This window comes from Bubalus bubalis, chromosome 7 (assembly GCF_019923935.1).
Source record: "Bubalus bubalis isolate 160015118507 breed Murrah chromosome 7, NDDB_SH_1, whole genome shotgun sequence".
Taxonomy (NCBI): domain Eukaryota; kingdom Metazoa; phylum Chordata; class Mammalia; order Artiodactyla; family Bovidae; genus Bubalus; species Bubalus bubalis.
The window spans coordinates 104,427,938-104,454,981 of record NC_059163.1 but is presented as its reverse complement, the minus strand read 5'-3'; the positions used below and the strand labels follow the sequence as shown (position 1 = coordinate 104,454,981).

The following is a 27,044-nucleotide window of genomic DNA, read 5'->3' as shown; positions in this document are numbered from 1 at the left end:
CTACTGCTTTCTTTGTTTCGGGATGACAGTGGAGCCTGCTGGGCTGCACTCTATGGGGTCGCAAGAGTCAGACATGACTTGGAGACTAAACTACCATCGCCATGTAGTTATATCAATGCCTCACAAAATTGTTGCTTTAGATTATTCTCAATCAATTATTTATAAATATTATTTAGCAGACTTGAGTTAGATGGGAAGAGAGAGATAATATGGTTAAGCATGTCCTTTACAGGAGGAGGCAATGACGCCCTAAGAAGGTTAAGTGATTTGTTAAAGCTGACCACTCTGTACTCTTAACATGAAAGGCTCTTAGGCTGTCTGTGGTTATAGCGATGGTTTCTGAACCTACACAGAGAAATTTATATTTAGCCATCTAATTTTACTTTAATCGTTTTAGGAAATTTTTCAGGTCATCTATTTCTTAATGCTATGTTTTTCCTCCATATATTGGCTACCTCTTCTAGCCTTTTATCTTCCATAAATTTGATGTAACTGCCATTTACGTTCTCATTCCAGTCATTGATAACATTGTAATATAAGAACAGGGCAAAGACAGAGACATTTTCAAGGACATGACTTGAAACCTCTCTCTAGTCTGACATCAATACTTTGAGTTACTCAGTTTAGTCAAATATAAACCCATTAAAAATGTACACTGTCCAGTTCATATCTTCCTATTTCATTCACATGGATATTACAAGGGTCATATCAAATTTCTTTACAAATTGCATCAGCCACTTGAACTGGCTTTTCCTCTAGTCTTTATCTATGGTTAATATATTCAATACTATGTAACCTAGAAGTTAGCTTTTATCTGTGGCCTACCCTCACCTTACACTCAGTGAATGATAGTAGCCACTATTATTTCTTTCTACTGCTGTTGGAAGACTACGCTCCCTGAATCGCTCATGTTTCTGCATGGTCCCAGGTGTCTTTGCAAGACAACTGTATAGCAATCACCTTTGATGAGACAGTGCTTCCCTCTGGAGTAAATGGTAGACCTGTCCACTTCCCATTATAAAACACTCAGGCTCCCTAAACACAACGGTTTATTCCTGGAGTGGAGCCACTGAATGTATAGACGTCGTCTGTCTTTACATCACCCTTTCAGAACTGAGGCTTGGGAAACTGGCACAAAAATGGTAACACTTTGGATAGTGCTGTTGCTGTGAGCACGTCGTCTGACTCAGGAGTCTTGTGTCATTTATCAGCATCTACAAAACTGTGGCAGCCACCTTGATAGGTCACGAGCAAGGTCAAATTTTAGAAATTCCTAAGTTCTTAGTGATTATTATCATCAGGTCTAAGAACTCAGTTAAAACTTAACATATTTCCCTTTAATAAAACTCGGCTATCTGTGCTTCCGATTTTAAAATTTCACTAGAATCCCTCAACCTACAGCTTTCCTTTCCTCTTATTTAGAAAAAAAAATAGTTAAAAGTTATCTCTCTTTTTAGCCTTTTAACATCCTCTCCATTCTCACTGAATAACAATAAAGTTTGATTAAATCTAAAGTTATCAACCTGGAAATATACATATATTTGGAATCACAAGGTAGGTGGCAGCTCGAGAACTCAGTACTGTCTCCTTTAGTTCTCATTTCCTCTGAACCCACTCTGTCCTCCTTTGTTCCAGTCTGAAATGCATTCTCTTAGGACGTGAGTGACATCCTGCTCTCACCATAGTTGATATTACACTTTTCTTCCCTAAGCAGTAACCACATTCTTATTTAATTCTACTTTTCTTACTGGGGGGGGGGGGGGGGGCGCGGGCGCGGGGAGTCATGGCTGCATTTTCCTGAACACTATGCTTACCTTTAGTTACAAGTATACCCTGAGAATGCACATTAAACTTTTAAGGAAGCACACTAAAGTGAAATCCATTTCAAGTGGTCCTTGCAGTAGAGTTGGGGATTGGAAACAGCTGTCTCTCAGTCTGCTGTTAGCAGCCGGTGCTTGAGGAGGAGGTGGAGGCGGAGGAGGAGGAGGGGTTCTTCTCATCACTGAGTTGGAACAGAAGGGAGACCACTGCCTGCTGGGCTGGGGCGCTGTCAGACCTGCACTCCCCTGGCATGCAATATTGATGGGCACCATTCTTGGAGGAGGGATAGCAAGCGAAGGAAAGGGCAGTAGGTGTCAAAAGAATTTATTAACCCAGTGAGATGCAAGAATGTAATGAATAGGGAAGTGGTGATGAGGAATTCATAACCGGGAATGAAAAACAAAGAAGAAATAATGATAAGAATCTTTGGGGGTTTTCAAGATGAAAGAAATAGCACTGAAATTGGAAACACTTCCAAGTATACATGGAAGAAGCCACTTAGGAAAGGTTAAGATTTAACTGTGTGAAACCAAAGGTCACAGCATTTAAATCCACATTCCCTTTATTTACATAAAGGGAGGATATTAAAATACATAAAACAAAAATAGTAGAAAATAAATTTTTAAAATCTGTTTTATGTTTTTGCAGAGAAGGGCTTTACTATTATGTCTCATGTGTTATCTAAGACGTTTAAGCACACTTTCTGTAAATATTAATTGCAGATGATATGGAAATGAACGTAAAGAAAAAATTAGCTACAGAAATAGCAATTAAGTAGAAATCCAGTAATTAACAATGATTAAATTTCAAAAACTTTTCAGAGTCCAACAAGGATCATTTATCATGATAAATGCTGGATGGGTTCTGGGCACCCTAGGACAAAGCCCTCAGATGGGAATTTTAGTTTCCTGTCAGATTTTCTTATCCTTTGCTGGCTGTTATCAGTGAGAAGAACTTCTACACAGAAGAGCACAATTTACAAAACTCAAAAAAGCTATTGCATTGGCTGCCCAAGGCACACTTGTAAGGTAGGCAGGATAAGTATTCATAGTACTTTTTTTTCTCCCAAAGAGGAAACTGAAATCTAAAGAAATTAACACACTTGCCTAAAGCCACAAAGGTAGTCATAGGCAAAACTGGGATCTGAACACAAATCATTGGTTTTCTTTCCCATCAGTGGTGTATTCTGAGTTGCTTATCCAGATTTAGGACCTTGAGAAATTTCTATGAACTGTTTGCTAGAGTAAGCTGAAAATTGCTTCTTAAAAAAAACATCTTCCTCCCATCTATCTGTGTGTGGAGACGAGACGCCTTCTATTAACACACACATCTTTTGTCAGGTCCCTCTCTCAGCTGCCTTTTAAAGCCATCGGTTTCATGTATAACTAACAACTTGAAATATTTGCACTTTAGGTATCTGACAAGGAATATCTAACTCACTTGCTATCAAAAGATCAATTGAGCAAAAGAAAATATTTATGGAAGCCACTCTGAAGGGCGTGCCCCCATTTCCCTAGATAGGCCAAAATCTGTCCCTGGATTAAGCCTGAACAGCTAAGTATTGTGCCCTAGATTGAACTGCTGAATCCTTGAGGAATTATTTTATTGAATTTACAATTGGGTTTTATACTATCTACTCGCATGGAGGGATACCAACAGAAGTAGCCCTGTGAAGCTCATCGCTCTTTTCATATTTTAAAAATGTTGCTTGCTGTATGAAAAAAAAAAAAGTTTTCTTTATGAGGAACCAAAGGAGAAGTAACTGAGCTTCTTCCAGGCATCTTTTTCCCTTCTGGACACATGGATCTTATAACTTACCATGTTTCCCTCTTGAAAGCTTTGAAACAATAAGTTCATGACCTATTAACAAGAAATATGCTGGGAATTACATCAAATATTTTATATTCTAACTGCCTACCTGACTTTATCTCATCTTTTCTAATCTTATTTTTTCCTTTTTTTTTTTGTTTTTTTCATCCACTTATTAAAAAAAAAAATTACCTCCTACTGAAAGGTTTTTTGCATAAATCACCTTGAATCATTTCTTTAGAAGTAGAACTTCAATAAATAAATACTGTGAAGAACAGTCAGAGAATAAGATTTAAATATACCTGGATTCTACTCCCTGCCCACTGTACCTTCAATCTCTTTATAGCTGTTCCTTCAAACTAGAAATTTAGGACTCTACCTAAAAGAGAATATCACTGAGTTTCACTGAGAAATAATAATGTCAACTACTATTTTACAAAGTTCCAAACACCACATTAAAATAAATGAAAATGGTCTGCAATATGATTACAAACATAATACGCTTTGGCCCACTATCCTAACGTATTACTTTATTATTTATATTCAGTAAATATAATGATAGTTTTAATTGCCTCATCACTAACATGCTAAACTTCTAACTGGGATTTCGTCCTTAAAAAAAAAAAATCCTAAATGCCACCAATGTCCTACAGTTGACAGATCTGACAAATCCAATACCTTCTTGAATTATCATTCTCTTTCTTTACACTTCAATTTTAGTAATACCTCTGTCAATCACTTCCTTTTGAAACTCTTTTTACCTTTGATTTTTTCCTGTTATAATTACAATCATTCATTCTTTCATTAAAAATATTCACTGATGAACAACTCTATATTAAGCTTCTTGCTAGATGCCAACTCTTGCTTATGTGCCTTATCCTTATCCTGCCTTATCTATTTAGTTTTGCTCCTTCTACCCAAACCTTAAATAAGAATACTTCCAGGAATTCCCTGGTCGTCCAGGGTTAAGAATGCACATTGCAATGAAGGGGACTCTGGTTGGGGAACTAAGATCCCACAGCCTCAGAGCCACAGCTACGGAGCCCTAGCACTCTGAAGCCTGCACCACAACCAGAGTCCGGAGGCTACAGTGAAGGATCCTGCATGCCACAACTAAGACCTGACATAGCCAAATAAATAAATATCAAAATGAATACTTCCCAGAGTTCTTTCCGCAGTCCTCTTTTTTCTGCCTCTGCACTTTTCCCCTGAAGAATCCACTCACTGGTGACTGTCCATGTGCATCTCCAGCAAGAGTTGCAAGTCCCCTCTTACACAGAACACATGCAGAGAAATCAGAATTTGTCTTTTCTCTCCTTGAACCAGTTGCTGCTTCTGACCACTTCTTGTTGCTCTCACAATTTTCTCAGTGCCCAGGGCTTGAACCCTAAATATATTCTTTGTGTTCTGCAACTTTTGCCACACTTTTAACCAGCTGTGAAACGTGTCCTGAAATACACTTTTCTTTCCACTCTCCAGACTCACGCCTGGCTGCTTCCCTAGCCCCTCCCCCACATACTTTGATCACTGCCATGGGTCAACCAGGGCCCCAGCCTTTGGAGTAGTCTTTCTGTTCCCTCTACTAGTTCATCCTGCACACGGTCACTGTCAATCTTTAAAAACACTGCTATTCATGTAGCGCTTGGCTGCTTAAAGATCTTCCATGGTTCCCCACCATTTACCAAAAAAATGTCTATTTACTTTTATTCTTGGAATGTCTAAATTGATTTTTTTGGCCTTTTGAGAAAACTCCTAGACAAGTACACAATATGAAGAAAGCGAAAATTAATGCTCATATCTTCAAATTGTGTTTTAATAGGAAACAACAAAAGGCAAAATTTCAGGCTAAGTCTGACTCATTTTTTAAACTGTTACTGGAAGCAAGGCAAAAAGGTCCATGTTGGTGCCGTTAGTAGTGGGAAGTGTATCCACAGGGCAGGGCAGGATGAGGCTTTGCAATCTCTGCAGGGGTGTGTCCCGTAGAAGAGAAATCACGAGCGCAGGCTTGCAGCTCAGATCCCTTTTGGTTGCAGAGAGCCTGTCCTGTGTCTGCAGCTCATTTAGGCTGCTCATCTGCCATCCCCTGCTTTTTCTTAGTGCATATTCCGTAATGATAAGGCCCCCTCTTGTCACATTCACTTGCCACATGCAATTAAGTTCACACCTCCCTTTAGACAGTTCACATCACCAGATGACCCACTGGAAGGTATCCAGCTGGAAAAACACCCAGTTTTGGATTCAATAAAGGCAATCAAAGAGAGGGAAGATGGAGCAAAGTAATCAGAAATTTCCTACACATGCCTTGAAGTCACATTCATGTCTTCTCTTGTCTCACAGCATTTCCTCTGAAAGAAGTTCTAAGATCATGTGAGCAATAGACAGACACTGTGTCCCAAAAGGCACTGTAACAAGAGGGCAGAGGCTCTGTTTGTGCGCTGGATGCTATAGAGTGGGGATGCCATGTCAGCAGAAGAGCTTCGTGAGGAGATGACCTGGGTGTGAATTCTGCCGACCCTCAGCTGTTAACTGTGAAACCCTGGCTATGAACCCTAGTCCTTTCATCTCTAAATGTGGAGCTCATCATAACTCGCAGAATAGTGAGGAATAAACGAAGTGAGGAATAAATGAAATTACCAGTATGCTGACTCTATCATAGCTATGTTTTGTATTCTTACTATACACTAAAACAACATACTGGTCATTGTGACTTCACAAGAAAATCGCATCTCGTTCACAACAAAAATGAGTGGAGAAGACTGTCTCATTTATTTGAGAGAGCTGTCTTGTGTTTGTTCCCTGCTGCATGGTCTCTGGTGTACATTTTCATTTGAGATCCTGAGGATCCTCTAGCTTCACTTTCATAAACAGAACTTCATTGAGGCACACCAAATTTAATAGAGCAATTCCCTCTGCACCTAACTTCAAGTGGTAGGCATAGTAAGAGGTGATTTATAGTTTCCTTTTCTTTAAAGTTAAAAGCAGAAGAGCCTAAAGCAGAATTGTCTAGCTTTGTCAATTTCCTGCTTTCTCCCTCCTTCATCCAGAGTGTACAATTATCCTGGTCAGGGTGCTAACTAAATTGCAGGAAGAAAAATCACACAAGGCACCTGAGTGCCCATGTCTTTCAGCTTCAGCACACCCTGCAGCAGCTTCTTAAGGTTTGATCTTCAGCCATAGATTATGGTGATCACATGGAAAATAACAGACCACAAACACTTTCTCAGAATAAAGCACAAGCCAATACTCATCTCTGTTTAAACCAAACATCCATGTTGGCGAAAGGCCTTCAGGGATGGATATACTTAGTGTTAACCTTGATTCTGGACAGAAGAAAGAAGAAAACTAAAATATAAAGGGACCTCAGTTTGCTAATCTTCATTTCTCCTGCTGCAAAAGAAGGGCACTCTGAGGGACTGTGAATATTACTTTACATTGGGAATGGAAAAATGAATATTTGATGTGCACAAATATAAGACTTTTAGTGATTTTCTGTTGCTCAAATTGAAGGCACATGAATAATGACCATGGAATTTTATTATTTTCTTGGACAGGCTCATGTTTGTGTAGGTGAAGGTATATCACCTGAGGAAAACACTGTTCTGGGTCCTACAGGTTATAAATACCGAATCTTTACCCAAGAGCATAGTAACAGAGCTTTTTGGCTACTGAAGACAACGACTAAAGAGAGATGTTTTTCTGAGGATGCCAGAGGGGAAGATAAAAGATATAATATCTTATGATGACATGATTTAGCAACTGAACAACGACAACAAATGATAAGCTAGCTCTACATTTGGCATTCTCACTTTGCATCTAGAGCTCAGGGCAGTTGAGCCAACGCCTTTCCCCTTTGGAAAAACAGTGATAATTACATGTAAGGATTGTCATTTCAACAACATCTCTTATTTTAAGATCTCAGTGCACTTCAGAAGCATTCATCAGTCAGGCCTCTAGAGAGCTATTTAACACATGCATTTTATGTGAGAACGAATCAAGAATGACCAGATACGATTTGTTAGAGGCCCAACTGAAAACTGAATTTAGGACTTCGAAACTCCCCTTGTTATTTTTACTCAAAATAACTTCATCTTTATGATTATGATATATTCAAAACACTCTTAGATTCAACCTAGTTTTAATCAACCCTAGATCCATTTAGCAAATCCCAAGCATAGATTTTATAGGTGCTAAATATAAGAAGTGGGTCAATAACACTTAAAAACTACAAGACAGTCCCCCAAAGAAGAATCTGCAGGTGAGAATAAAGAATCCAGGTGAGAATAAAGTGCTAGGCTGAGGTTGGGATGGCAGGTCAAGGATTAAGGGGTTGTCCAATTCTATGTGACCTTTGAACCGAAAATGGCTACAGGCTATATTCCTGAGCCAGGCCACGTGAAGCCAATTTCTCTTTGTATCTTTTGCACAATTTACGGATCACACTTCCAGCCATCTTTTCAGCTAATATGGCCACATGTCCACTTGGGGGAAACATCTCTGGCCTTCTGCCCATATTCAAGATCTGCAAAAGTGTCTGGAGCTCCAAAGATAAAGAGGAGTAAAAACTGACCTTTTATGGGTCTAGTTGAAAAGGAAATGCCAGAAGCAGGGCAATCAAGACAAATGTATGTTGGGTTTACTCTGTCTAATATACAATTCTCCTCCAAGTCAGACATTGATAAAGTCAAGTGCACCAGAAAAAGCATATTTACCTCATATTTTCTTTCCTGTGTACAGTCACATACATTTCGTAGACTCTCCCTTGGGGAATGGCCCCAGCGGGAATCAGCAAACTTACTCCTGAATAGCAAAAGAGAAAAGCAGTCACATAAGGCCTATGAATCAAAAAGAAACTTCACAGAATGCCTTTGAAGCAAGTGGAGAGGAATGAGGAGATTTTGTGGCCACATCGCCATAAGCCTGCTGCTTTCTCTCTAAAGATATGTAAATATTCATAGCCACCCGGCTTTCCTCCCTTATTGGCCTTATTTGTTACCACAGCTCCCTCTGAACTGTTATGGAATCACTTAAAGGAATGATTTCATTTTTAAAAAAAAACTCTTGCTTTATTTAAGGACTAGACAGATGGTTCCACTGGTGTTTTCCTTGTAAAATGAGGGGAAAACCAACAACTGCTCTTAAAATTTCAAACAGCTGTAATGATGCATTGTTTCTAATTAAAAAAAAAAATCCCCACAAGACTCAAAGTCAGGGAAATGCTAACCTCAACAATATCAAAAAACATTTATTTCTGAAGTATCTGGTTAGCATCAGTGTTTTTCTGCAACAAATAATTGGTGAAGAACTTCTTTCATCATAGGTAACTCTAGAAAGTGAACAGCAACTGAGCAATTGCTAGTTTTAGTCACAGCAGGCCAAGTAGGTTTTTATTTAGTTGTTAATTGGTGCATTTTGTAGGACTGTTGGGTTGAGGTCTGTTCTAAGTCAACTGTGCTGACAGTAACGGTTTGTAACTTTAGTTTGCAGCAAAATTCCCTGAAGGTTTTGCTAATGCACATTATGGGATCCTACCCTCAGAGTTTCTGATTCAGAAGGTCTGTGGAAACTGCAGTTCTAACAAGTCCCAAGGTCATGCCAATGCTGGTGGTCAGTGGACCACACCGTAGGAACCATGGGCTTGTACCCCTGTAGCATTATCACAGACGGTATTTCAAAGTGGGCAGCAGCTTGAAGATACTTGCCTCCACAATTCTATTCTAATAAATGCAATGGATCTCAACTCTATAAAAAATTTTATGGAACCTGACTGTGAGTAGAGTTTTTGATGGGTTGTGAACGCCAAGAAGTAAAAGACAGTGTTCTTGTCTTTGAGTAGCTTATTTAATTAGCAAGGAAATGGAATATGCCATATGAACACAAGACCATAAGGAAATTGCTTGATCATATTGGAAAGTCTCAAGAGTAAAGGACAGAGTTAAAGAGGAATAGTTATTCAAAGCCCTTTGTATAGCTGGTTGCAACTGTTGAGGCATGACCTTCTTGAGAAGTAATGTGTGCCTTGTTGGGCTGCAGGAAGTAGAATGTCATGCTCATGTCAGACATCAGGATGGTTTGCTGAGGCACACAATGAAAGGAGGAAGACCACACATGAGGCACTCAAGCCTCAGTATTTTTATTTTTTCCAAAGGGAACAATCAAATGTACCTTTATGTTTGTTAAGGGGATGAGACAGAATTATGGATGCAAAGTAACAAGAATAAGGCCTGAGACATATTAGATTACTGTTAAATAAAATAATGCATGTAGATCACCATTGCCCAGTACATATTTCAACATGCTGGCTCTCTCCTTTCTACTTAAGAAGCCTTTAAAATAATTCATATGTGAAAAAGTGACAAGTGTAGAAATGTAAAGGAGAGGTATAATCCACTGGCTGCCATGAAAAAAAAAAAAACTGTCTTGGAAATAATACAATGTTTAAACAAGGAAAGAACAGTAGAGTATATTCTGATCTATTCATTTGTAGACTATTATAATATATTTAAAATCATGATTTTAAAAAGCATGCAATTGCATGGAATGAGAAAGATTGGAATAAAAGCACTTTATGTAATGTGTGATCTCAGCTCTGTGAAATGTATTTTAGAAAAGGAAAAATGATATTGCATTAAATATTTCAATTTATTAAAGTACACTTTTAAAAGGCATGGGGTGAAAAATTGCTGAGGTGTTGAAATGGGGGACTGAATGAGAGGAAGAATCAAAGACAAGTTCAATTGGTTCTCTATATTACTTGGCTCTATGGCTGTTTACACATTACATTCGCTTCTTATGCTATGTATAGATCTTAGTTTAAACTGTTTTTTTTCCTGTGTTCATAGACTACTCTATCTGGCCCAAAAGAGTGCCTGGACATGCACAGGGGAGTCCATTAACCCTCTCATAACGGATGGTTCCATATTGATGAATAAATACCAAACTTTAAGCAAACACTATGAGTCACTAACTTTAGTTCGCTATTTAAGAGCTTTATGGAGCTTATTCTCTACAAGCAGATAACTAAATGAACTGAAAACTGAATACTGCTAAAAGGCACTACTTTAATCCTACCTTAAAGAGACACATGATGAAGCTATGTGGAGTGAATACCTTAGAAATACCTTGACCCTGAAGACTGTGTAAAAAAGAATTAATGAAGAGTTGATGTCTAATATCATGTCCTCTGATCGTCTAATTTCGTATTCTGAAGTACTGCTTCCTGTAGGAAATTGGAACTGAACCAACTGATACCTTTTCTAATTAATTTGTGCTTTTAAAGTGGGATGACAACAGTGAAGGCTTTTGGCTTAACGCCGCCTCTGAAGGGCCATTAAAAAGAGGGTCAGTGCCAGTCGTAAGCTACGCCCAGCAGAAAGCTGTGAGTGCAGTCTTTCTAGACGAAGTGTTTTCAGAGTTGGCCAGAGGAAGATAAACAGTTTCGCTGATCTTGACTGAAGTAATGTTTGTTTTACATTGAAAGTAACAATAGATTTGGATTAGATAGGATACATTTAACTTTTCAGGCCTAATGAAAACAAATAAAAAAGATAGGTTTCCCAGATCTACCTCTGCAACATAAACACCTTGAGGAATTACCTGAGTTGGGGATAATGAGGTGACCCCCAAGGGAGTTGAAGGTGCCAAACGCAGTGCAGGAGGGGTCCGTCTGCCGTGCTAGACTCTGATTCTTCAGGTTGAGGGCCTCATTCTCCAACAAGGATTGGGTCATCTGAGGGGACAGTTTTGATGCAAACTCAGAGAGGTCATCTTGGGGCGTGACAGCACCTGAGGTATTGTACACTTTGATCTTCAGGTTAGGCAGTGGATCCAGAATTGGAGAGTTGGTCATTGGGATTTTGTCTGAGACATCATGCAAGGCATAAACAGGTCCCCTGTACATGGCCGCGGCTGATGTGAGGTCTGGGGGTACTGCCAGGAGATCTGAGTCAGAAAGAGAAAGGACGCCCATTTGCATTCTTCATTCAGACAACTTATGTTAGTCAGACTCTCCCTGACACTTTCTGAGCCAATAGCAAAGCAATTCAACAAATATTAGAGATGGACAGACACTAGGGTTCTACTGAAAATGGCAATTAGATAGCTGGAATCTGTTTTTAATTATTGGCTACAAATAAATAGACAAGTTCATTCTATATTTTGCCTTGAAGATTACTCATTGTTTATATGGTACTTAGCTAACTCAACAGACTGAATCTGCAGACACTTGTGATCCTCACTACCTGACTAGGTAGTAGTCATCTATACGGGATTTGGGTTCACTGGTAGACCACTGTATTCAGAGCAATACAAGATGCCTTGTTAACAGGAGAAGAAAAAGGGAACGTAAGAAATCTATCAACCAATCTTTGTACTCTTCTCAAATAAAACTTTAAAAGTATGACAGAGAAACCTGTTACAAAAGGGAAAAAAAGAGATCTGTGCACCTTGTCAACTCTAATGAGTTATATGGAAAACTTAACATAGTCAACAAAACAAATGAAAATCTTTGTCTTCATGGAGCTTATATTTCAGCTAATGTCGTTTTATTGATTTTGAAGACACATAGGGAGGCTGCTTACATGCTTAAGTCCACCTATGAAATGCAATGTCAACTGACCTTGTCTTGCTGCCTTGATGTTCACAGGCTGAAAGCCTCCATTGAGTGCAGAAGAGTCAATAATATCAGACTCAAAGTCACGATGATTCTTCCTATACACAAGGAGGGCCACAACTACAGAGACGGCCAGGCAGACTATCACACCTATCACAATGCCCGCATACAGAGCAACACCATCTGAATCAGGAGCAGCTGAAGGGGGGAAGGAACATGGAATTCGGTGGTTAGAGAAACTTCTCACAGTACATGTATGTATTGCTATAATTTTTTTCAGACAGTTACTGCCTTTTTTATAGGTTCATTTCAAATCTATTTCAAAAGCTATTTAAAACAACTGTGGCCTTTCAATGGAAAATTATCTTGCATTTTTTTCCTTTCTCACTCTGCATCTATTCACTCACTATCTTAAATTGGGCAACATAACACACCGTTTACTACAAGGCATAAAAGGAAACTGGAGCTAAAACCATCCCAACCCATAGGAAAAAGAAAAAAAAAAACTTTATTACTAATTTCAGGTGGAGAAGTTTGGAAGGCAGCTTTGAATTCACTGATAGTTCTTTAAAAACAAACATAAACACTCTGTTAGAAACATCTGGCATTTACTGAATCTGTATATTTATTGCACCAGAATATTTTTCTAAGTATCATTCTCAGTCACAAAATTACTTTCCACAGCATTCTTCTTGCTTTGCCCTAAATCAGTGAAGGGGTGGGTGGGAGCGATGGAGGGCAAGGCAAACATTGGGCGCAGACATGCTGGGTTTGAAAGGTGTACTTTTAGAAGACCCAGGTCTGGGGAGCAGAGGCTAATGCTGATAACTCCAGGCTTTTGCTACAGATTCAGTATTACCTCGGAGAACACTGAGCTTCTCACGGGTTCTTGTCAGAGATTTACATGTGAGCCATTCATTACTGGAATAAAATATAGCTCTATGCTGTACTGAGTAAGGTAACGGCCTGGTTCAGTGATCAGAAAGGTCAGACTACCCCCAAAAGGCAATTAGGCATTCGATTAACACAGTGTGAGGTCAGCTGGGAGGTCTGTCTCTGGGTAGAGCAAGAAGAAAATTCCTATAAATGTTGTATGTTGCCTTAGTAGCATAGAACATGCTCTGATCCAATGGCAAATGGTGATAAAAGTTGATAATTCAACCAACAAAAGTAAAGCTTTCCTGAATCCTTTAGACATCTTTAAGTCTCTATTATTTTTAGTTTTCTGTGACTCACAAAAATGACCATCAAGATTAACCAAAACTGTCTGCTCACTGTGAAAGGTGATTTTTTTTTTTTAACTTTACAATATTCTATTGGTTTTGCCATATATCAACATGATTAAACTGGTGCTTCAGATGGTCAAGAAAGCCTTTTTATGTTCAACTCTATACAAGGGCATTTTTATTTTGCAGGAAGAGAATTTTCAGGTTTGCAGGTCTCCTGGCCTCCTAAAGTCAAGGAACTACTCCTCTCTCCTAAGACTCACAGTCACATGGTTTATATGGTGAAATGACTCGTCTCATGCCATGTATCTGTAACACACTGACAGTAAAATAGCATTCCCTATGGGAAATCACTCCATTTCTTTCAGGATTTTGTTTACATGTACTATATGTGAAAGAATTTGTATTCTTTTTAAATAATTGTCTTTACCAAAGTTTCTAGACTCTCTGCTCAAGCATCAATCAAGTTGATACTGGCAGATCTTTTCAGGAAACCAGTGACGTACCAAACCCTCATGGCACTGTGAGCACTGCTTTCAGAGTGCTGATTTCATTTTGCTGCTGGGTTCCATGTGAGGCCCTACCGCAGTGCTCTGAACTCTGGTCAGAATACTGTATCTAAAACCTTAATGTTTTGCTTTACCAGGCCGTAATTACCTATTCAACATGCATGATCTCTAACTCAATGGATCTGCATTTTCTCAACTCTTTACTTTCTAGCATTCGAAACCTGCCCTTTATTTAGATCCACATATTTCATGATATGTTTTGCCAGCTACTGGGACTTAAGCTTTGAATGTTAGACTGATAGATTTTAAAGCTGGCAGAGACTTGAAATGACCCTTTCTTCTTTTCAGCAGTGAAAATCTAATTTGTTTTTCATGTTGGAATATATTAGGCGCCGCTTTCCTGTGTGCACATCTGTGATCCAAGGGAAGGTAAACTTGAACTGGGGCAATAACGTTAAATGATTATTCAGCAACACAAAAACCAAACATCAAACTTACAAGAAAATCCATATTCATTCTGGGTTCTCTGCTCAGTTGAAATAGGATAAATGAAACCTTGAAAAAGAAACAAAAAATGAAACAAAAATGGGAACAAAATCAAATTAATGAGGGAAACAAAATGAGAAGCATGAAAAATGGCTTAAATAAAATAAAAGGAGAAGAAACCTGGGTCCTTTAAAATTCTGGTTCAGTACAGAATTATGATTTTGCATCTCCTGTCTGCTCTGGAGCCTCACTAAGAATTAATAAGGAGGCAGATTGAATTTCAGAGCAAAAACTGGTCTCGAGTCACTAACTTTGGAGTGCTTAAAGTCTTTCTTTTATTGAGCATAAACTCTAATGGATCTAATTTATTTCAGACATCAAAGGTCATTAGCATAAGGAAAATCTTTTTTCCTTATCCCTGCCATATGCCTTAATTCCCAGGACATATTCAGTAAGGCTCTAAAAAGTTTTTTTTTTTCCTCTTTTATTTAATCATAACAGCTTGCTTTCAGTCTAATAGAACTAAAGAAGGCCTGTCGTCATTGGTCAAAGGTTAAATACCCATTTACTGAGCTGAGCAGACCAACTCTCCTCCTTCCATCTCAAGTCTACTTTTTGGACTTCCAGTTGTTGGCCCTCCATCTAACAGGAATCCAATAGGTTTTGCCCAGGGGCCGAGCAGTTTGTCAATGCAATGGAAACTGGATGCTTTTTATTTGAAATCATTAAAAAATCAATAGAGCCTAGAGATTATAAGGTTGTTTATTTTAGGGCTTTAGAGGAATAGTGTAAATTGAGAAAAATAAAAACCTCATCCCAATAGTGAATGCAGAGATAAACAATAGCAGTTTTCCTTTTTTTTCTTTTTAGTGTAATCCAAGGTAGGAAACTGATGATGATGATTGATGATAATAAATAATAGCAATAATGTGAAGTAGAAGATTGTGGGAAAATTTCTTAAATGGGGAACATGAAACTTTTTGAAATGAAAATCTATGGAAAAGTTTAAAGTGTCACATAACTAGCACCCACAGATTCATAATATTTAATATTCTGCAATGTGAATTAATCAAATAATACAGCATCATTTGAATTAATCAAATAAGGATGAATAAGAACCATGTAAATTAAATGTTCCTAGTAACACTCAAGGGCAAAAAAATATAGAGAAACTGCAAGAATTACAATTAATTGGTTCAAAATTAAAGGTCTGTCTGTAATGCTTTAACACTGAAGGTAACTTTAAATTGTGCCTCATGTAGACCTTCTGTAGTTTGCAGAACGCAGAGTTCTTATAAGCTATTTACTTATTTGGGGAACTAATTCAGGAGAAACATGCAGTGCTACCTTAATGAAAGAGAGCTTTGCTGTAGCACAGACAGGTTTGCTCTGAATTAATTTTTAATGCTTTATTTTAGAGCAATGATTGCAACCTCCTACTCAGTTTTATAAATATTATATTCCCTATTCCAGTTGTTGGAGTCCATGTATTAGGTTTGATTTTCATCTTTAAACACTCTGTCTGGTAATAACCTTTTTCCATTTGTATTCTGTGAACTCAATAAAAGGACATCTGGGACATATATGAGCACAGAAAAAAAGGTTATTTTTGAAACCCAAAGACTTAAGACAATATAATTTCACAGCTAGTACAGGAGACCAGATAAGTGATGTCACTCTTGTAGGAGATGATTTTAAGCTGGGTGATGTCAAAAGATTTTTCTTTTTTTGACAGATGTGAGGGCCAGGAAAGAAGTATAAAATAGGATATTTGGGGATAGTTTGATGTTTGCCCTGAAATTCTTGATAAGAATAGTGTGAGCCTACTGGAATAAGCAGAAGAGCTGTATCTTATAAAAAGGAGAAGCCTATCTCTGGAGAGAGAGAACGCAGTCTGAAAGTTCACCCTGTGAAGCAGCCCTAGGTTTTCCTTGGCTTTTACCTACTTCCCAACAGAACCCCTGTTGTTGACAGGCAGATCAAGGAATAATAAAAAGAAAATTGATAATTTCATTTTAGTTTCTACTTTCCCATGTGTAATTAGATCTGGGCCACTCAATATATACTTTTGTGCCTTGTGGCAATTTACCTCAGACTTACATTTCCAGGCACAGAACTGGAATCCATGAATTCATTCAGTCACCTAACAAATACTCTTGACCCTATTATATGCTGGGTTCTATTCTAGGCGTTGAGGTACAGTGACAAACAAGATGAGAAAAGTCAATGTGATTGGAGATAAAAGAATGACTAATTGAGGGAATCAGGGAAGAATTTTCTACTGTAAGAAAATTTACACTGAAGCTTGAACAACGAGAAAGAATTGGCCAGGTAAAGATCTGTGGAGAACATGGTCCATAAAGAGGGACAGCACATACAAAAATCCTGATATATAAAGGAAATGGTTAGATGTCAGTGAGTGGAAAAAGGGTGGAGGGAGCCTCAGAGGGAAGAGCAGCAGCCAGATGTTATAGGCCTGATGGTCCACGATGAGGTGCTTCGATTTGATTCTAAATGAAATGCAAATCCTGTCATCAAACCTAATCCTGAAAAGATCACTTTGGTTTCTCTATAGATAATGGAGAGCAAAGGGAGAGAAGTGACAGGACTTTATGGATGGTTGCTATAAAATATGGCCTGGAAGATGTCTATCCATAGGTATATTGATATATTTAATGATGTGCTTGCATTTGAGGTTGTTATAAGATAAAATAAAAAATATTAACGTCTCAGTATTAGCTATTCCTCATAGTCGACAGAGACCAATCTAGCCAAACTGCTATTTTCCTACATGGGAAATTTAAAAACAGCCAAGTAGTAAGTGTACTCATTAATGGTTCAACACCTCAACTTACTGTTACAGAAACACTGATAAAGAATACTGAAAGGCAACTCTGTAAAACTTTTTCCATCCTTTTCAAAACACTTCTGCAACTCCACAAGTAAAACATCACTTAGGAAGCTGGGTATCAGAAAAGAAGGGGATTACTGTTCTATCCCCTAAACGAAAGGAACACTGAATCCCTTTCTAGAGTTTGTTTTTATACTTCTCCATCTGATCCATCTCTCATGGAACAACAGGGAACATTTTCTTCAGCTAATGAGGTGATCCTGCTGAGAGCAGTCCTAGCAATAATGAAAAATCGCATCTCTGGCAGAACACAGTACAAAATAATTGTTTTCAGTGTCACTATCAACAGCCTGGTTATGAGTTAGGGATTTCAGTTAACTTTCTTCCTACTTGAAAGGCAGGTCAGTTGAAAAAGCACCTCGGCTGTTGGCCAAAGCAGTGAAACTGAGTTTTTTAGTCTTGTGGACTTCAGCTGGAATCCTGGTCCTGTCAATTTCTTAACTATGAGAGCTTGGTCAAACCCCCTCATTCCTCTAAGCCTCAGCTTCCTAATCTGTGTAAGGGACTATGAATATGCATTTCCATGTAGTTGTGGAAAGGATAAATGAGATTTATAAAGTGTTCATGCATTGTGCGAGTGCATGAAGTGGCTTAAGTCATGTCTGACTCTTTGCAACCCTATGGCCTGTAGCCTGCCAGGCTCCTCTATCCATGGGAATCTCCAGACATGAATACTGGAGTGGATTGCCATGTCCTTCTCCAGGGGATCTTCCCAATCCAGGCTTTAGTAGCAAGTTTCAGAAACAAATTCCCAAGACCAGAGAGCAACTTGATGCTAAAATGATTTCTCAACCAGTGGTAGTTCTACTTGTCAAGAGGGTGTCTGGAAGCAGGGTACAGGAGGTGTTTTTTGCTTGTCCTAATGATTAGGCGGTTGTTTGTTGGCATTTAGTGAGTGAGGGCCAAGGGCACTGAATGTCCTGCAACGGGAGGAACAGTCAAGACATAGAAGAACTAACTGGAACAAAATGAACCTCCATTGACAACACCTTTCAAAACCACCTCCCATGGACCGATAGAAGGAATACAGAGGAGTAGTGGGCTGCTCTTAACTGGTTAGTGAAATGCTTCTTATGCTAGGAAGCTAGGTCATAACTACTCAAAACATTCATTTAAGAGAATATCTAGCTCAACTTTTTTTCAGAGGAGGAAAATCAGTTCCCAAAATGGGAAGTGGTATTTCAAAGTGAAGGAAAGTTTCTGACAGGCAAATTGGGTTTCTGTCCTTCTGTGAGCAATGCTGATGGCGTGCAGGTTTTGCACTGTTCAGTTTTGGTAGGCCCCATTCACTGTCCTGTTGACTGAGGATCTGGATTGCTAATATAACAATGTTCTGGTGGATGGTAGCTAAATGACTTGAGGAAGGAATGACTTTTTCTTATTTTCACAAAGTCATCCTTCAGACTACAGATGGGATTTACCCATACTTTTCAGCTAATGTCCAACTGTTACATAATGAGAGCCCATGCACAAGTGTCTTAAAAAGGCAAATGAATTTTCCTCAGTTTTATATAGCAGTGAGTAATATCAAGTTATCCTTAAGTACATGGCTCGTAACTGTGCAATAATAAGCCTGAACACAGCCTATTTAGTGGGTTTATAGTTGGGAAATCTTCTGGGAACAACATCAGGAACTATAGTACATAAATCTTCATTTTCCCAATCAACACCAACTGCATTGATATTTATAGTCTTTTTAAATTTTCAAGAGATATGAATAACAGACAACAGTCAAAATGATCATGATTTTATGATTAATTTTTAAAAGATAATACAAACTTTAAAAAATAGTATTCTAATAGAAAAGTTATCAAGCAAATAAGCCGCTGTGAGAAATGTTACAAGTTCTGATCATCAATAGCCAGGTATATATTGCTCAAAACCAAGTCTATGCCCTTACTAACTTGCAAACCTCCAGGATGTTAGAGTTAAAATAGATCATTGATTTGAATTTCTTCTTCTAACCCCTTTGTACTCACAGACCCAGGAGTCAGAGCATAGACTGATGAAGGGACTTGTCTAACATCACAAAGTTGGTAAAACATTAAAGCCAGAGGCAGATTCCAGCTCTTAGGCTACATACCTGTCATTTTTATATGTACTGTCGGATGAATAGATTTAAATGAGAATAGACAAGGAAATAATAGAAAAGGGCTTGATATGTTCATGGCTTAATTTGCAATTCAGTTATTGAATGAAGTAATGCTAATTATTTAGACTAGAAAATACCTCTCCATTTGAAATGTTATCAGTGATGGTCATGAGCAAGTTAGAACAACAGAGATTTTCACCCTTAAAGAAAACAACATCCAAACAGTGTCTTTTGTTTAAAGTGTAGGATAAGCAAGGACATTCTTCAAACTTGGACATCTCTACTCTAAGGTAACTGGAGAGCTATGCTAGCATAATGCAGGTGTTAATGTATGATAATCACTTTGTATTTGGCATAGAACCTACCATAAATGTAAATATTTAAAAGAGAAACATTGTCTCTCTCAAAAAATGATGCCAACATTTTTGATAACAGAAAAAAAGGAATAAACATAAAAAACTGGAGGAACACTACACATAAGAAGAAAATCACATTTTAAAACAATAAAAGCTGACAACTTCTTGCTTTCTGCCTCCAAGAGACCACATGGAGAAAGGCTTATTTCAAAGTTAGACAGATTTGGGTTCATATATTGTCTCTCACACTAACCTGTGGGCACCGGATGGGCTGTTTCAATTTTATGCCTCAGTTTCTTCCTTTCCAGGTTAGAACTATTATTAGGGGAATGTCAGAATTTGTTTGTAAGATTATTTTCTGTACTTTTTGAGTTCTATTAAATTGAACACAGGTCAATTTTGCTTCAGTTTTGCCACATCTAACACAGTAGATTGGATTTAGAAGCAACTAATACCAGGGCCTTAAGTAGAAAGTGAATAAAATTATATCTGTAACTCCTTTAGACTAAACATATAGAAATATACACATATATGATACAATAATTTTGACATTCTCCAAAGTTTGTGAATGATTGAGCCAGATTTAATGAAGACATAAAAGGAAAGTATATATCAATAGATGTCTCGGAATTAACTGTTTTTTTAGATTAGTTATCAAATTTGTAGCCAAAGGGAGACAGGTAGAGTTTTAAAGGAACACCTTTAAAGGTATTCCTGCTTGCCTTCAAGGTTACTCATTATATTTCAGAATGGACCTGCATTTACAACCTTAATAAACAGATTTTATGATATGCTTAGGATTAAATAATTATTGAGATATAGTTCACAGCTCACATGGGGAACAGTATATAAGTTATGAATATGACATAGCAATTCTAGTTTATAAAAGCATTGTGTTGTGTAAAAGTCCAAGTTTTTTAAATCATTAAGCTTTTGATCCGTTTTAGCAAATTTATCTATCTGAAGTACAACAGATCACTTCAGAAGATTTGTCCTCATTTTTACCATCCGAGCATTAAAAGAATCTCTGTTCTCCATGGATTTTACGCTCTTCTCGATCCGGTTACCTGGGTCTTTCTTTCTGCCAGTGACCTTACACTAAGCCAACATACCTGATTTCTCTCATTCCAATTTCATTTCTTCTGATGCAAATATTCTTACTGAAAACCTCAAGGACCATTCTAAATAAACATGTCCAGATTTTTTTTTCCCCTTTTAGGTTGGCTCTTATCTAGCCACCCCATCAAGACTGCACGAATGATGTCAAAGGTCAGGCCTGCCAAAGACACTCATGGTCTTTTATTATAATTTACCACTCTTCTGAGGGCTTATTTATTGACAGGAGCTTAAGGAACTCCAAATAAATGAATACATAAATCCTAGGACATGACAACAAAAATTGAAAAGAACATTTGCTTATCGCTGATGTCAGTTATCTAAATTGCTGTGGTAATTTGTGCTCCAGTCTTCCCAGGACCGTCTGCCATGCTTCACTAACTGATCCACAGCCCTGTTCCTAAAGCTGACAGCCACGCCCCTCTGAAACGAATAGCAGGGAATGAACATCTCAGATGTAGAAGCCTTATCTCATGACCCACAGAAGGTGATGAATAAATATCCGAAATTCAACTAAACAGTTGAGCAAAATCAGACTCCTAAATCAGCTGCCCAAGAGTTGTCAATTGGTATCTTCTATCTGATATGCACCCTCAGAAAAAGGATAAGTTATTAAATCCAAAGGCAGTGATAATGCAATCCATAGTAGTTAAAGACATCTGATAGAAAACGTAATGAAAAGTCCTGAAGTGAAGAGGCCGATTCCTAGCATCCATCACCCTAGCTGGATTTTAGGCAAAAAGAAACACTCAAAAGCACAGGCCCTGCCCCTCTGTAGTCCTGAAGAAGTCCGTGCTTTGCTGCAGTTGTGAAAGGTGGTAACTTTCTTCATCCCCTTGGAGTTTCCCTTGCATCCTTGAAGCTGAAGACCTTGCACTTGTCCTCTCACACCGATCTGTTCAGGGCGCCATAGGTTTCCATCAGGTTTCTGAGGGCTAAAGTTCCTAACCACATCCCTACTTTCAGAAGCAGGAAAATGTTTTACCAGAAAGGAAAAGAGCAAAAGTAAACCACATTCATTATACCAGCGACAGCAGAGCAGTGTATTGCGCAGCCAGTCCACAGACAGAATATTTATTTGCCAGCTGGGACACTATGCATATCAAAGACTATACAAACACAGCTATGACATCAACATCTTCCAAACTACAGATAATAGCACTCACTGTCTGACACTCACAATTATACTTTCCTATCAAACTGCTGTGTTGACAAGAATTTCACTGGATACTGACTTGCACCTTCTCAAATGCCTACCATGGTGGTTATAAACACATCGCGCTAAAGTCAAGAACAGACTATTTGCAAAGTAAATGATTTCCTCACAGTAAATACATTAAATCCCCCTGGGGTTCTGGGGGCCCTGGTATGCAGTGAGTCCACACTACAATTTACACATAGAGTTCTGCCACTTCCTCTGTATGTGAGAATTAATGGAAGAGCAGGGTGACATGTAAATTTTTTAATGAGTAGAAAGTGCTAAATTTGCAGACTGCATAACATTTTAATTTTCCAAAGTCAGGAAGTTCATTGATGCAGACACAATTCCAGGCAGTTCTTGTTTGTAAATTGCAATTTCTAATTTGTCTGCTGTGGCATAAACTTATTTCAGCAAGAAGGAGTATTTCTAAATTCAGATGTGAACTCTCACATATCCCAATGTGGGACTCCAATCTTCAAACAGGATTAAAAACCAAAGTCTATAGGAATAGCTGCAGCAATGTAATAATCTAATAGAGTGTATTCATAAATATATATAAAGCACCATTTCTGGATCAAGTCACATATATATTCCCTTGACTGCTATTTTCAAAAGGAAAAGGTAAGCATGGATTAAACCATTTTATGCTAAGTTGACAAAGTAGGTCTTACTACAAATCATTATAAAGGTTATAAAAGTTAAGTTACCAAGTCTAGGTTATACAACTGTGTGTAGTGTTTGTCGCTCAATCATGTCTGACTCTTTGCGACCCCATGGACTCTAATCTGCCAGGCACTTCTGTCTATGGAATTCTCCAGGCAACAATATTGGAGTGGTTAGCCATTTCCTTCTCCAGGATACAACTGTATTTCAATATAAATGGTAAATATGCTTATTGGCTCAACATTTTTGGAGACTGTCATAAGTGCCTTTTTTTTTTTTTTTTTTGTACCTCTTTCCTTCTGGGTCTATAGTGTTCTCTCTCTCCAGAACCATTTTATATAAATCCTGTCTCAAAACTATGTGGTAAAACCAGAAGCTACTTTCATATATATAGTCTTAGTGAAAGTCGCTCATTCGTGTCTGTTTGTGACCCCATGGACTATACAGTCCATGGCATTCTCCAAGCCAGAATACTGGAGTGGGTAGCTGTTCCCTTCTTCAGAGGATCTTCCCAACCCAGGGATCGAACCCAGGTCTCTCTCATTGCAGGGGGACTCTTTACCAGCTGAGCCACAAGGGAAGCCCAAGAATAATGGAGTGGGTAGTCTATCCCTTCTCCAGCAGATCTTCCTGACCCAGGAATCAAACTGGGGTCTCCTGCATTGCAGGTGGATTCTTTACCAACTGAGCTATGAGGGAAGCCCTTCATTTAGTCTTAGAGATAACAGAAAGACAATAAGGGCTTCCCTGATGGCTCAGGAGGTAAAGAGTTCAGTTCAGTCACTCAGTCGAGTCCAACTCTTTGCAACCCCATGAACCGCAGCATGCCAGGCCTCCCTGTCCGTCACCAACTCTCGGAATCTACCTAAACCTATGTCCATTGAGTCGGTGATGCCATCCAACCAACTCATCCTCTGTCATCCCCTTCTCCTTCTGCCCTCAGTCTTTCCCAGCATCAGGGTCTTTTCAAATGAGTCAGCTCTTCGCACTAGGTGGCCAAAGTATTGGAGTTTCAGCTTCAACATCAGACCTTCCAATGAACACCCAGGACTGATCTCCTTTAGGATGGATGGTTGGATCTCCTTGCAGTCCAAGGGACTCTCAAGAGTCTTCTCCAATACCACAGTTCAAAAGCATCAATTCTTCAGCACTCAGCTTTCTTTTTAGTCCAACTCTCACATCCATACATGACTACTGGAAAAAGCATAGCTTTGACTAGATGGGCTTTTATTGACAAAATAATGTCTCTGCTTTTGAATATGCTATCTAGGTTGGTCATAACTTTCCTTCCAAGGAGTAAGTGTCTTTAATTTCATGGCTGCAGTCACCATCTGCAGTGATTTTAGAGCCCAGAAAAATAAAGTCTGACACTGTTTCCACTGTTTTCCCATATATTTGCCATGAAGTGATGGGACCGGATGCCACCGGATGCCATGATCTCAGTTTTCTGAATGTTGAGTTTTAGCCAACTTTTTCACTCTCCTCTTTCACTTTCATCAAGAGGCTCTTTAGTTCCTCTTCACTTTCTGCCATAATAGTGGTGTCATCTGCATATCTAAGGTTATTGATATTTCTCCCAGCAATTTAATTCCAGCTTGTGCTTCATCCAGCCCACCGTTTCTCATGATGTACTCTGAATATAAGTTTGTTGTGGTCCTTTAATGGACCAGAACCTGGTGGTCCGGAGTCAACGATAAGAGAATGAAAAAGAGAGAGAAAGAAAGAAAGACACAGGGACCCAACCTCTGATGGAGCAAAGGTGCTTTAATGATCTTTCTGGGAGTATATATAGGCTGTTGTACAAGGAATTTCTTTCAACAATGATAAAGATCAGAAAACCAAACGTACAGCAACTGTTACCAAGGGAACAAGGGATTAACAATGGTCATAAGGTCAGGAGACAATCCATATCTCAAGAAAGAGGATCGAGACTAAGCAGTTTAGTCGTAAGGAGAATGTTTACTGCAGGAGATTCATAAATGCCCCATCCTACAACCTCAGTCCTGGGAGCTGTGTGCCGTTCCACTCGTTTCTGTTGCCAGAAACTGATAAGGAACAGAGGATTCATGAGAAACAGCATGTAGGAATCCTTCTGTTAAATATTCCCTGACATAAGTTAAAAAAGTAGGGTGACAATATACAGCCTTGACGTACTCCTTTTCCTATTTGGAACCAGTCTGTTGTTCCATGTCCAGTGCTAACTGTTGCTTTCTGACCTGCATACAGGATTCTCAAGAGGCAGGTGAGGTGGTCTGGTATTTCCATCTCTTGAAGATTTTTCCACAGTTTATTGTGATCCACAAAGTCAAAGGCTTTGGCATAGTCAATAAACAGAAATAGATGTTTTTCTGGAACTCTCTTGCTTTTTCCATGATCCACCGGATGTTGTCAATTTGATCTCTGGACACAACTGAGCGACTTCACTTTCACTTTTCACTTTCATGCATTGGAGAAGGAAATGGCAACCCACTCTAGTGTTCTTGCCTGGAGAATCCCAGGGACGGGGGAACCTGATGGGCTGCCGTCTATGGGGTCGCACAGAGTCGGACACGACTCAAGTGACTTAGCAGCAGCAGCAGTAAAATAACACCAGTTCCTGTAAGTTCTTAATTTGGAAGTAGTGTCTCCAGTGTAAGAACTACTTTTTTCAGACCAATGAGGATATGTGTGTGTGTGCTAAGTTGTGTCAGACGTGTCCAACTCTTTGCAACCCTATTGAACTGTAGCCCACCAGGCTCCTCTGTCCATGGGATTCCTCAGGCAAGAAAACTGGAACAGGCTGCCATGCCCTCCTCCAGGGGATCTTCCCGACCCAGGGACAGAAGCTTTGTCTCTTTGGCCGCAGGTTCTTTATCACTAGTGCCACTTGGGAAGCCCTAAAGAGGATATACCTCATGTACAATATATACTTGGCTCAGCTGGTAAAGACTCCGCCCGCAATGTGGGAGGCCTGGGTTTGATCCCTGGGTGGGGAAGATCCCCTGGAGAAGGGAGAGGCTACCCGCTCTGGTATTTTGGCCTGGAAAATTCCATGCACTGTTAAGTCTATGGAATCACAAAGAGCCGGACACGACTGAGAGCCTTTCACTTTCTTTCATATGTTATACTTCAGTATCAACCACTACGTTTGGATGGCTTTTGAGTAATAACTGTGGGACTTTCTCATTCTATATTCCATGTGTTTTAAGGTGTGTGTGTGTGAGTGTGTGCGCACACATGTGCCCAGCTGTGTCTGACTCTTTGCAATCCTATGAACAGGCTCCTCTGTCCATGGATTTTTCCAGGCAAGAGTACTGGTGTGGGTTGCCATTTCCTCCTCCAGGGTATCTTCCTGACCCAGCGATTGAACCTAAGGCTCTTGTGTCTCCTGCATTGGCAGCTGAATTCTTTACATCTGGGAAGTCTGTGTTTTAACCTACCTTTTATATAATCACTCACTTTATCCTTTCTCCATGTCTTCTGAAAAGAGTCATGAGATCTACATTCCAGTTTACTAATTTTCTCTTTAATTTTATCAAAAGCTGTCTCTGACCTGATCTGATTTTTAGTTCTCCATTGAGTTTTAACCTCTCAATGGATCACATTCCATTCGATTTTCCCCTAAATCTCTGTCATTTTTACAATATTCTATTCTTTCACTTGTGTTTATATTCCTTTTAAAAAGTTTACCTTTTTATTGTTATTTATTTTACAGCCTCATTCAGATTGCTCTAGGAGTCCGTTTATTAAAGTACTGGCACACCTATTTATTGTTGCCAACTTTCCCTTGAAGCAAACTATTTATTCCCTTGGGTGATATAAAACTTGTGTCATAAATTAATTTTCAGGAGTGAGTAATCTTTATCATAGACCAATGCACTTAGGTTGTGGAAAAAAACTCCTGAAAATGGCTTACTGTTCACTTCTGCTGGTACTCCAGAAGTTTTACTACTTATATAAATTATACATACTTTGCATTTTCCTCCCTGTATGGTATCTTAGACTTCACATCCAGAACTAAGTAAAGGACTGTGGTTTTATTTAAATGAAGACTTAGTCTTTTCTGTACCATCAATTTTCCTGTAGCTTTCCTGGGCTGATGGGTAAAAATTTTGAGTTATTTTTCATGGTGGGGGAAGCCAGTTATGAGACCCAGCTTTATTCAGGTTTCTTGCTTTCTACTCAGCCTCAGAACTGAAAGCCTAACTCTCAATCCCCAGGACCTACATCCAAGCCTAATGTCCCTCTTGGTTATTCTGGTGTCCAC

General features: G+C 38.9%; 1 protein-coding gene across 2 annotated transcripts in view; it reads right to left on the bottom strand.

Moving 5' to 3' along the window:
- UNC5C (unc-5 netrin receptor C) overlaps positions 1 to 27,044 on the bottom strand; it is a 433,860-nt gene that overhangs the window by 41,356 nt on the left and 365,460 nt on the right. The window contains exons 8-11 of one of the 2 annotated variants that reach the window (XM_025290694.3): positions 14,472 to 14,528; positions 12,245 to 12,436; positions 11,224 to 11,568; positions 8,340 to 8,427 (exon numbers count right to left, since the gene is read on the bottom strand). In XM_025290694.3, coding sequence (XP_025146479.1) covers positions 8,340 to 8,427; positions 11,224 to 11,568; positions 12,245 to 12,436; positions 14,472 to 14,528 — 682 coding nt within the window. The remainder of the gene's footprint in view (positions 1 to 8,339; positions 8,428 to 11,223; positions 11,569 to 12,244; positions 12,437 to 14,471; positions 14,529 to 27,044) is intronic. The other variant, XM_044946206.2, reaches the window with a different exon arrangement.